Here is an 11,737-nt window from a genome sequence, read left to right as displayed (position 1 = left end):
AGGTCACCTTCTTGACGACAGAGACACATGGGATTGAGCAAGATCTGGGTAAGGAGCAGACTGTGAGCCACAACTGAAGCACGGCAAGAATGAGGTGGAACACAGCCCCAGGTGGGTAGGAGGCAGGGCCGGCCCAGATTCTCCACCCTTCAAGGAGGGAGGGGGATTACAGGAGGAAGATGGTCTGGAAGCAGCTATGGGGAGCAAGGGTACCAATCTCTTCTTTGTGGGAATCAAAACAGCGCCTCTTGCGGGGGTGGGGGTTGGTTCAGAGAAGCAGTGTCCACATGACAGCCAGTTTAGAAGAGGAAAGCCCAAGTAGGGGAGGAGCAAAGGGTGGTCAGACACCAAGGATGGAGACAGATGGGGGCTGGACTCGGCACTGTCTGGCAAACCAGCAATGAGGGGCGATGGCAGGCTCATTCCTCCTTGTCTCTGAAGAGGGTGAACCTTGGGCGAAGTGGACAGTGGCCTGGGAGGAGCCACATAGCAACCTCATAAAGAAGGAACTCCCATTTGACAAGGAAACGGAGGCAGAGTCATAGAGAGGTTAAGTGATTTACTCAGGGCCAGGGAGCATAACCACTTATTACTAAGTGATCATCATCATTATTATGTGCAAATCTTGGAGCAGAGTTTTGAACTCTGTGGGTCTGACTCCTAAGTAGGTGCTCTTGTCCATCCTGCCTTCAACGGCCATGGTAGGACTCCCTCCAAAATAACAAAACATCCTCTTGCCCCACCCCAGACTTAGGAAGGGGAACGGCATTGTGCGTCTCCCCCAGCTTTGGTGTTTCCGGCCTGTGGAAGGCCATTTCTCCTAGCACCTCAAAGTGGGTGCAGCTGGCAGCAGGGCCAGCCCCTTGAGCACTGAGGACACATTCAGTGACCTGAGAGCATTGAGTAGAAAAGGGGAGAGGGTGACCATGGTGCCCTACCTGGGTGAAGTATCAGGCCCCCCCTCCTCTCCCTTGGTTTCTCAGATCCCACAGAAGCCTGCGGGCTCCCTCTGCATGGCTGAAGTTGAGTTTATTGCCAGCCCTGAGAAAGGAGAGGAGGGCAGAGCCAGATCTCAGGTGATGCAGTAAACCCAAAAGGCATGGGGGCTCCTGTACCTGGTTTCCCTGCCCCTCTGAGTTCCAAGCTGCTGGAGGCTGCGGGCTTAGCAATTCTCTGTTCCTCTGCAGGCAAGTTCAGCATTTTGTTCTCAGCAGTCAACATTTGCGAATTAAACCTGCTGCCAGGCTGGGACCTGGAGGCCAGTGAAGCCCAACTGACGCTGAACCCCAGTCCCACCCCATGCTAGCTTTGTGACTTAAACCTCCCTGAGCCTCAGTTTCCTCACCTATAAAATGGGTTTTACACTTGGTTTAATGCTCTGCTGCCCCCATGTTTAAATGCTTAACCCAATTTTTAACAAGGGTCCCCACACTGGGCCCCACAAACTATGTAGTCAGTTCTGAATGTGAGTAATGTTATCTACTTCAGAGGGTTGTTGCAAGGATTAAATGAAGTAATCCGTCTAAGGTGTGTAGCACGTAAGTGCTCAATAAATGGGTTCTTTGCTATTGAATCAATCTGGCGCCTGTGTGAGATAAATGGCTGAAAAATGATCAAACGAACGAGAGCCTAGGGAGCGTCTGGAAGCGAAAGTGCCACTCTGAGGGGGCTGTGCAGGAAGTGGGAGCGTTTTTGTGCCCCCACGTTGTGGAGCAGTTATTTCCTCGGCAGCCCGTGATTTGCGCAGCGGTCCAGACCTGGCCGCCACGTCCCACAAAAAGTCCACTTGGTGAGAGCTGAGACCGTGGGTTCCAGTCTTTATTACGGGAGCGCGGTCTCATCCCCAAATAGCCATCACGCTTTAGTTCCAGGAGCTGCAAAGGGTCTTCGGTGGCCTGGACCAGGGTCCGCATTGGCCCGGGGGTAGAGCCTCAGCTTGTCTCGGCTTCTGGGGGCGGGCCCTGAGTGCGAGCCCCGCCTCCCCCCAAGGCCAGGGGAGCAGAACCCCACGCCGTTAGCGTTGGGGGCGGGGCCTCCCGCGCACAGGTGGGCCGCCCGGTCGGGGTGGTGCTCAGAGGAAGGGGTTGGTGCTGGCCTGGGGGTTGGGTTGAAGAGGTCCAGTTGAGTCCGATGTGGGCAGCAGCGGCGGCGGCAGGCTGGAGGGCGGCGGCGTGAAGGCGCCAGCCCGCGGGAAGACGCTGACTGAGGCGGGGAGGCTCAAGCCAGCTGGCACGCTGCTGAGTGGGAGGGGCAGGGAGGTGCTGTAGGTCATGGAGCTCAACGGCGCCCCTAGCGGCCGGCCGGCAGCCAGGCCCAGCGCTGGCGACCCGGTTCGCATCTGGTTCAGGGTCGGCCTGCCCAGTTCGACCCCGCCGAACGGGTTGGTGGGGGATGGAGCGCTGAAATCTGCAGAACGACAGTGGGTAGGGGGTTTGCAGCGGGCCAGGGACATAGCCCTAAATTGGAGGGGGACAATATCTGGGGTTTTAGAAATAGGGAAGAAGAATAAGATTCTAGGGCAAGGGCTGGGCTCTGCAAGGAAGGATGGGGGCGGGGGTGCAGGGTTGAGACCTGTCAGGGAACAGGGGGTGTCCTACCTGTCAGGAAGGGGTTCCGGGTCTTCGCAGCCTGGGGTGCCTTGACTAAGGAGTCAAGGTTGACCAAGGAAGAGGCCGAGGGGCCCAGGAAAGACTCAGGAGTGCGAGCTCGGGCTTCTTTGCTAGGCTGGGGTAGGGCTTCTCCCACTACATTGAGGTCAAAGGCATCTGGCTCCTTGGTACCATTTTGCTTGGAACTGGGGATGGGGTCTCCAAACAGGTCCAGCTCTGGAATACAAATGGGTATGGAGAGGGACTGGTCACTCTGCAGGAGGAAGAGGCCAGAGCCCCGCCCTGGGTGGGCCGCCCATTCCCGGGAGCTGCATCATCCTCTGCCTCCTGCTTACCCACAGGACTGCTGGGTTTCCCAGAGGGCAGGGCCTTGGCCCCCTCCAGTCCCTCCTTGGTCTCTGTGGATACTGGAAGTTTGGCAAAGGGGTCAAAGGTTGAGGTGCCACCTAGAGCTAGCCAAGGAAGAAAAGGGAGATGAGGTGGGTTGGCAAAAAGAGCAGGCGCTGAGCTGACCTCTTTCCAAGCAAGCAGCCCTCCTAACAGCCTCACCCCCAGAGGGAGGGGGACCCAGAAGTCCTTCAGCCCCTCACCTACACCCACACCCTCTGGCCCTTCACTTACCTGGTGTGTTGGAGGTTTCCACTAAGGCCCCCCAGGGGTCAGCCCCAGCGTTGGGGATTTGGTGGTGGGAGGAGTTCTGTGCCCAGGGATCTGTAGTGGGGGTTCCAGCAAGCAGCACTGGGGTCCGGCCCCAGGGCTCAGAGGAGGACAGCGTAGGGGGCAGGTCCCATGGCTGGCTTCGGGACAGGATGCTTGCTGAGGGGACCGGAGACCAGGGGTCTGCAGAAGGCCAGGAGGAGCCACTGGGCTCAATGTTGGACTTGAGACCTGAAATGGAACAGCACAGACATGACCCCAGTCTGACCCTTACCCCCAGCCCAGGGCCTTCCCAGTTACCCAGACCAAGTTGCAGGGCTAAGGGATCTATTTCACAGATTCTGGACACTAATTTGGAACCACCCAGCAAGCAGGAGCCCACAGCTAGCAAGTTATCCCAGGAGCCTGGTCTCCTGGGCAGGAGCAGCTCAGGCTACCTTCCCAGTCAGGGACGGGCTGTGGTAGGAAAGCCAGGGTGACGGGCAACAAGAGCACCTTCCTGAGATCATTTCCCATGAGCTGGGCTCTTCAGCTGTGCTCCCCCTTCCTTTCTATGACACCATGTCCCCAAGGAAGCTGAGGTTTCAGAGACATAGGTGACTTGCCCAGAGGCCCTGAGCTGTGAGTAAGGGGATGCCAACAAGTGACTAGGAAGGAAGGGGCTCTCTAGGGCCAGCCTGGGGGGCTCTTGCAGCCCTCCATGCCCACCTGGGATGTCCCATGGGTCAGCAGAGCAGTGTGTGGAGGGCGGGGCCGGGGCAGGTGCGAAGATGTCCACCAAGTCCAGGATGGAGGACTGCAGAGAGGAGAGGCAGTCATGGCTCAGAGGAGGGCAGACCCTGACCTGTCCATCTGACTCTGGCTCATTCTCACCTTCACGCATTCCACAAACACCTACTAACGATCCCTCACCTCGGCACGGTGCTTTTCCGTTTATGAAATGTTTCTTCATCCATTGAGTGCCTGGTATTCCCAACAGCCCTATGCAGTAGGTGGGGGAGGTGGCGGCACACCCACCTTACAGATGAGTCCCAGTTAGGGGAAACAATTCGCCTGAAGCCGCACAGCCAGGCAGAGGCTGAGCCAGGCTAGAACCCAGGCCCGCCCTCAACTGTCTTGCTCTTCAGCCCACCAGTGATATAAGGCAGGTTATATGACAAATCTACCTCCCTAAGCAGTGTCCAAGAGAAACTGGTCACAGTGAACACAGAACGGCCAGAAAAGGGACAGAGAACCCCAGCATGGACAGCTTTCGAGGGGGCCCTTGTTCCCAGCAGCTGCCTACTCCTCTTGAAAAATAGGCACAGGAGCTCGGGATGTTTTTTAGCACCACGTCCGGAGTCCACCTCCAGTCGTCACCTGTACAGTGTGTCATCCGAGCATGTCAGAGGTGGAAAGTAAGGCCCAGACAACGTGCCTCCACCCTAAAGTGGCAGCGGATCCAGAACCCAATTCGAAGGGTCTCCAATCAGAATTCTCTACATCCCACTTTGCCGTCAGCTTGGTCACCAGCCTATCCTGGTGGGACCCAACCTGGGACTGCTTGCACCCCCTCCACCCCCATTTTCATGGAATAAACAGGTAGGTAGTGGTTACTGTGTACCAAGCACTGTTCTGCACTCTTTACAAATATGAACTCAGTTCATCTCCTAGGCTCTGCCAGCTCACATAGCCCAGCACCCTCCCTACCTGGCTGGTTTTCAGCTTGTCCTCCTCCTTTCTCTCTTCTCTCTCAGGCTTTCTGTCCTGCTGACGGTGAACTGCGGCCCCGGCACCATTGGCCATGGGGGAGTCATCTCCCCGCCAGGACCTCACCTCCTGCAGAGGCACAAAAGGAGTGAGGAGAGCATGGGCAGCCCAGGTTGGACTTGAGGGGACCTGAGCCAAGTTGAGAAAAGTGCAGGGTGGGAGGTGGCTGAGAAGTTAGGCGCAGCAGGACCACCAGGCGAAGCAGGAGGAGCCTGGTTAATGCCCGGTTAGCACCTTCACCAGCACCTCCACCAGCACAGGAGTCTTAGCCCACTACCTTCTGGTGCTCCTGCCGGCTCAGGCGCAGAGCCAGCTGCAGCTGCAGGTCCTCGTCCCTGTGGGAGGCTGGGGGGACTGGCTGCGAGGGAGGAAGAGAGGGGTGAACTTGGCCCAGCACTCCCACTCCTGGGCCAAAAGGGGATGTGGGACTGAGAGAGAAGCACCCAACCCAGACAGCAGTGTGGGCGTGGTCTTCTCCCTGTCCACATCTGAGAGGCAGTTTAAAAATCCTTTTCTTCTGGGTCCCCTGAGTCTCCCCAAGCCCTGCTTCCCGCCTAGATCCACAGAGGTGACGGCAGAGGATGGTACTATAGGGGCTGTCCCTGTCCTACAAAAGGGTAGCCGATGGTGGGGTCGGGGTGCTGATAGCATGTTTCTGCATCAACTATGAATGTGTCTGTCAGCATACGGATCCCCTCCCCCTCCGTGAGGCGGCAGCAGGCCCCTACCACACTCATCCCACGCCAGCCCGCTACACACTCACTGTCCTTTCCCAGCCCAGCCAGAGGGGACCACAGTCAGGCAGGTGATCCCTGCTGGGACAATCCCAGGGACACAGACAGGCTCTGCACTGTCCTTGGGAGTGAGACTACAATTTGGGGGGCCCAGTGTGGGGGAGCCTGAGAGTCAGGGTGTGTCAAATCCAGGTGCGTCTCCCTCCTCTGCCAGCGCCCTCCCCATGCCAACCCCAGCCTAGTGGCAGGGCCTCCTGAACTGCCCCAGGGGGGCCTCACCTTCTCGGCCTCCTCCCGGCTCATGGCCAGGGCCAGCTGAAGCTGCAGTTCCTCTTCTCCTGACGTCTGGGGCCGGGCCTGCTCCAGGTCTGAGGTATAGCGGGGGGACGAGGAGGAAGCTGCAATGACCGTCGTGGCTCCTGTGACCCCGTGGGTACTCAGGGGCTCCCACACCCCATCCCCTCCAGGAGGCCAAGGCTCAGAGAGAGAGAGACAGGGGAAGAGAAGAATGGGCAGCTGAGGGCCCCTGGGAAGCCAGGCCATGTGCTTGGCACTTTCTGTAATGTTTCCCATTTCACCCCATGAAGATTCCATCCTCTCCTTTCCAGACCGGCAAACAGCTCTAAGGGTGCCTGGTCAGGGTCCTGCAGCAAGACTTGAACCCAGGTTCCCTGACCCTTCCAGCTGGGCTCCAGGCAGCCTGAGGTCAGGTGGGGTGGGAAGATGAGAGGCTCCAGTCAAGGTCACAGCTCTCCCAGCCCACAGCACACCATCAAGGGCTTTATGAAAGGAGGGCCATGCTAAACAAATCTCAGATCGGGAAAGCCCCCCCCCCCCCCCAAGGATGGAAAGGAGAATCAGGAACTGCTCAACAGCTGCGCCCGTTTCCAAGGACAGTGCCCTCAAGCCGGGGTGGTTACGGGGAATGCCACTGATGGAGCGGCCCGTGCCATGTGTCTGGGCGCAGGGCTGAGGGCAGTCCTGGGCCTGGTCTCATTAATTCTCACATCAAACAATCGCCGATGAGATTATCTCTGCTTTGTGGGAGAGGAGGCTGAGGTCCGGAGAGGTGGCTGTCCAGATCACACGGCCTGGATGGGCCCGGGGAAGGAATGCTACCAGACTCCAGGGCATGGGTGTCTACCACCCTGTCCTACCAGACAGCAAATCCACAATAGTAATAAATGTATACTAACAGTATTGTTTACGCTAACTTGTTGAGCACCTACTATGTACTGAGCATTTCGCCTCACACTTTACATTCCTTATCCCACTGAATCAGCACGACCTCCCTCTGAGGTCTTAGAGCTAGAATTGGAACCCAGGCCACCTCTCTGTGCCCAGCCACGCACCCAGGGCTCACTCACAATTGTAGGAGGACGGGGAACCCCGAGAGCGGCCATAGTCCTCGCCGTGGCGGCGGCTGAAGCTCAGCTGCCCGCTGCCCATGGCCACGCCCTCCAGCGCCATGCGCTCCTTGGTCTTGAGGGCGTGGGTCCGCTCCTGCCGGAGGCGCTCCTCATCTTTGAGCAGGGCCATCACCTGCTTGACCTTCTCGCGCACGTTGACGCCCTGGTCTTTGCCATCGCGGTCGATGTACTGGAAGTCCTTGAGTGTCTGGATGGTGAAGAGGTTCTCCCGGCACTGGTGGGCCACCCGCTCGGAGCCCGTCTTCAGCAGGTAGTCCAGCAGGGTCAGTGCCTTGTACACGTGCCTCCAGTTCTTGCCGCTGTCGTTGAGCCGCCGCCACAGCATGCCCATGACCTCAGCAAAAGCCACCGTGTTGAAGGTCAGGTCAGCAATCTCCGACATGAGCGAGCTGGGCGGGCCCCAGGGGTCATTGCTGGTGGCCTCGCGCACCTTGATCTCCGCCTCGGAGTAGTTGTGCACGATGTTCTTTACCTGGCGCCGCAGCGCTGAGGTCGTCATGGCTGGGGACTTGGAGATGGGCGCCCCCCGCCCCAGCCGGAGGTGGAGGGCCGAGGGCCACCGTCGTGAGGACACGGTTTCCAGGGAGAGGCCGCCGTGCTCTCAGCAGGGCGGCTTGGTCCTTAGGTTCCACATGGGTCTGAGGAAGAGAGGGTTTGCAACTCAGGGGCAATGGCCCACCTAGCTGACCACTCACTCACCAACTTAAGGCCTGTCCAGGGTGTCCCCGCTGCCAGGAACAGCCTTCAACAGGCACTTTTTATTTGTCTTATTTTACTTATTCTTCAGCAGGCACTTCTAGCTTTGCACTTTCATTTATCCTCACCATCACACTACAAAGATCCTATTATTATTATCACTATTCACAGAGAAGGGAAATGAGGCTTAGAGAAGGATTGACTCATCCCAGGTCACAGAGCTCGTAGGTGGGGACTTGGGGTAGAACTAGGCAGACACACACCACAGTCCTTGCCCTTCGTGAGGGACACAACAATGACCCCCCAGGAATGCCGCCCGTCCGGGCTTCTGCTGGTCTACCTCTCCCCTTTCTGCCAGGATCTAGCTTAACACCTATCCTTTCCACCTTCCCAGTCCTCACTTTCCTCTCTTCTCCCATTGATTGTGTAGCTTGATTCATTCAATACCTATTTCCTGGGGCCTTCTCTGAACCAGGCACGGGGCACAAGTCCCGGTGCACCCAAGTCCGGGTGAGAGGGGAGGGCACAGGCAATCACAGCCCAGCGGGAAAGTGCAGGGGGTGGGGGGCACAGGAGCACCCAAGCTAGGAAAATCAGAGGAGGCTCCCCAGAGGCGGTGATGGCTGAGCTGAATCCAGAAATCTGGAGGCAAGGGAGAGGAGGAGTGAGCCGGCAAGGTGGGGGTGGGGGAGGGGGCAGCTCAGAGGGAATGCTGCAAGCTGGGCCAGTGAGAGAGGAAGGGGCACTGGGAGAGGCTGCCTCTCAAAGAAATACAGTCACCGCCACCCCTGTCCTACACGCAAGAGCACTGAGGCCACAGGGGCCACAGCCCGCCCACAGTTACGTGGCACGTAGGTATCAGAGCTGGGACCAAGGTCCCCAGAAGACTAATCCAATACTTATTGTCAGGGTCAACAGTTTTGAAATTAATTCATCTGATCGCTTTACTGTCTCAGCCCCACCTATGCAGCCAGAAGGGAAGCTGCCTGAGGGCCTCCTGGGCTCCCCAAACCCCCCTCCCCCAGGAGGCCTGGGGCACATGGTAGAACTCTGATACCCCAGCTACAGGGGAGTTAGGGGCAGCCAGTTGCCCTCCCCCCAGCCATAGGACCAGGCCATCTGCTGAAAGTCAACACAGGCCCAAGTCAGAGAAATGTCCTCCTACAGCCCTACCAGAAACCCAGACTGGGGTCCCTCTGCCATCACCACTCCTCTGGTGTGGGCACACACTGGCAGGGCACACACACACAGCTGGACCCGCAGAGCCCCCACTTCGCCAACGAACTCCCACCGATGCCAGCACCCACAGAGACGGCACCTCTCAGCTCTCCCTTGGGACTCAGCAGGAGTCAAAAGGAGTTTGTTCTACCCCCTCACCCTTCCACCCAGTTCTGCCAGCACAGGGCTCCTCTCAGAGGGGCCCTCAGGCCTCAGAGTTTTCTTCAGGGCCCAGGTGCCTGGGAGAGCTTTGCCCAGACGCCAGCGTCCCTTGGGAGACCCGGAGAGATGGAGAGGGCTGGCTGAAGGCACTTGCCTACCTTCTGTCCGCTGCCTTCCTGTCCAGCTGGCCTTCTGAGGGGATGCGCTGGCCCACACTTGTTTAGCTCCTGCCCTCGCCCTCACTAGTGACTCAGACCTGCCTTTGCCTCTCTAAGCGGTGGGCTGGCGGGTGGCAGGAGTGAAGATGAGAAACGATTGTGTCCCCAAGCCCGCCCCAAGTGCACGCCACCCGCTCCGGAGCTGGCCACTGAAACCAGCAGAACCAGTCAGGCATCGTGACTCCTGTAGCAGCTCTACCTGGCCCTCCTGCCCGCCCGGGCAGTGGGAGGGGCTCTCGGTGTGGGCGCTGCAGCCCTGCTTGAACTTTTTCTCCTGGGAGGTGGGCATGGCAGGGCCTTCTCTGCACACCTCTGCCTGAGCTAGGGGAAGGGAGGGGTCAGAAACACCTGAAGTCTGAAGGGAAGGAGGTGGAGAGGAAGAGGGGGCAGGGCGAGGCTCCGGCGTGCGGAAGGGAGGGAGGAGGAGAGGCAGGAACGCAGGCGGGAGAGGCTGGGAGCTCTGCCAGCGGTGTTACAAGCAAAGGGTTTTATCGAACACAATATGCCCAGAAATAAAAGGGAGTGAAACAGAAACCCAGCGGCCGATAAGGCGGCAGTGGCAGCGGCAGCGGCGGCCTGGGCAGCCGGGTATGGAATTACTGCAGTGACCTTGAGCCAGGCCCTGTCAGGTGGAGGGAAGGACACTGAGAAGGCCGGGCCCAAGAGGCCAATTCAGAGACGGGGGCGAGGGCAGGAGAGGCAGGAGGGCAGGGAAGGAGGAGGGAGGAATCTGCGGTGGTGGGGGGGTTGTAGAGTGGGAGAAGGGCCAACGGGGGGTGGGACCCACTGGGAGGGACCTGTACCAGCTGTCTCCTACAACAGCACCCCGAGAAGAAGTTTATTGTGGGCAGGGGGCTGCTCTTCCCAGGGCCCAGAGGACTGGGGCACCTGTCCGAACTGAGGAAGCAGACGCTTTCTCCAGAGTGGGGGTTCAGGGAGATGGAAAGAACCCGGGTGTCAAGTCACGTGGGTGAGTTTGTCCAAAGCCTAGGCGCGCCACACCGGCCAGCACCCCCTCCCATCCTCTGCTAAGGCAGATGCCGGCCTCTGTCCTCCATGGGGTCCAGCAGGGACAGTCGGGAAAGTGGCAGTGCCCTCTGGCTGTAAGCTTAAGTCAGCTCTGTGCTGGGGGCACTGGAGTAGGGCGAGGGCTGCCTGAGTCTAAAGGTGCATCAGGGGCCGAGCAGGAGGGGCTGGTAGAGGAGCAGGAGTCTGCGAGGGATGCTTCCAAAGAGCCGGGCTCCAGGATGGGGAGCGAGCCCCCAGTCCTCCTTGCTGGGGGCAGCAGGGAGGGAAGGGCTGCAGGCAGGAGGGCCACTTGAGACAATAAGCCCACTCCACCACCCTGTTCTCCTCACCCCTCTCCCTGGAACCTTGGAGGGAGACTAAGCCCCAGACCTTCCACTGGGGCACCACCACTGCCAGGGAGGGGCCAGCTTACCTCTGGTGCAGGCTCCCTTGGCCCCAGCCCCGGGACCCTGAGCAGCTTCTGCAGCGACCCTCCAACCTGCACGGCAGGGGGGCGGCACAGCTTCGGGAGCTTCCCCAGAGCCATCCACTGCAGACTCTCGTCCCGGAGACCCACCCTCGCCAAGGAGGCGTAGACCCCTTGGAAGGGTGTGGCAGGGTCCCCCAAACGGGCTGCAGCTCTGCCTCTTGTCCGCTGGTCTCCTGGATGCCCAGCCGGCAGGCAGCACTCAGGAGGAAAGTTGCTCAGCTGGCCGGGCAGGTCTGCCTCAGCAGTAACAGGACACAGGAGGAAGCGCTGGGTGTGTTAACCCCTTCCTGCTGGTCAGGCAGGCGGGGCCTTCAGCGGTGGGAGGCTTGCCTGCAGGCAGCCCCCAGCAGCTACAAATCTGGAGCCTGAGAGCGCGTGCTGGTGGCCCAATCCCCCCCGTGCAGTGTATTAACCCTTCCTGCTTCCTCAACAGGAAACAGGGCCAGGGGCCTCCAACACCCACCCTACTTTTCCCCTCCCACTCTGGGCCAGGAGAACCTTTCCTGGGGGCTGGCCCTTCTGTAGAGTTACTGCCTCCGGTGGGCTTCCAGCTGGCCCCCGCCCCGGGCCACCCTGACAGGGGCACCAGCCCTGATGGGACTCCAGGCCCAGCCCCTCTCCTGCCTCTCCAGCACAAAGGGCTCTGCTCTCTCTAAACCTCCTCCCATCTCACCCTCTCAACTGAAGGATGCCTGAGGCCCATGAGGTCACAGGAAGCCCTGAAGGCAGAACGAAGGGGATGGGAGACTGTGGCTGCTCCCTCAGC

The 11,737-nt window shown here is 59.3% G+C and overlaps 1 protein-coding gene across 5 annotated transcripts; it reads right to left on the bottom strand.

The window, feature by feature from the left end:
• Window positions 1–542: 542 nt before the first annotated feature.
• Window positions 543–11,211, bottom strand: EPN3 (epsin 3). 5 transcript variants are annotated; one of them, XM_037056844.1, is made up of 11 exons: window positions 10,915–11,210; window positions 8,323–8,517; window positions 7,117–7,817; window positions 6,029–6,147; window positions 5,293–5,373; window positions 4,956–5,084; window positions 3,975–4,062; window positions 3,231–3,497; window positions 2,945–3,061; window positions 2,598–2,825; window positions 543–2,406 (listed from the first exon to the last, which is right to left on the bottom strand). In XM_037056844.1, exons 3-11 carry the CDS (start codon window positions 7,676–7,678, stop codon window positions 2,072–2,074), a joined length of 1,926 nt encoding a protein of 641 aa, XP_036912739.1. In that variant the 5' UTR covers window positions 7,679–7,817; window positions 8,323–8,517; window positions 10,915–11,210; the 3' UTR covers window positions 543–2,071. The 5 variants fall into 5 exon arrangements, with proteins under 5 accessions (XP_036912739.1, XP_036912740.1, XP_036912737.1 ...); XM_037056845.1 differs by lacking the exon at window positions 8,323–8,517 and having other exon boundaries at window positions 2,945–3,055; window positions 10,915–11,211; XM_037056842.1 differs by lacking the exon at window positions 8,323–8,517.
• Window positions 11,212–11,737: the final 526 nt, after the last annotated feature.

The sequence above is a fragment of the Sturnira hondurensis genome, unplaced genomic scaffold, assembly GCF_014824575.4.
Source record: "Sturnira hondurensis isolate 20B ecotype Veracruz unplaced genomic scaffold, ASM1482457v3 Scaffold0009182, whole genome shotgun sequence".
Lineage (NCBI taxonomy): Eukaryota > Metazoa > Chordata > Mammalia > Chiroptera > Phyllostomidae > Sturnira > Sturnira hondurensis.
Note: the sequence above shows the minus strand (reverse complement) of the source record. Positions and strands in the feature narration are given on the sequence as shown.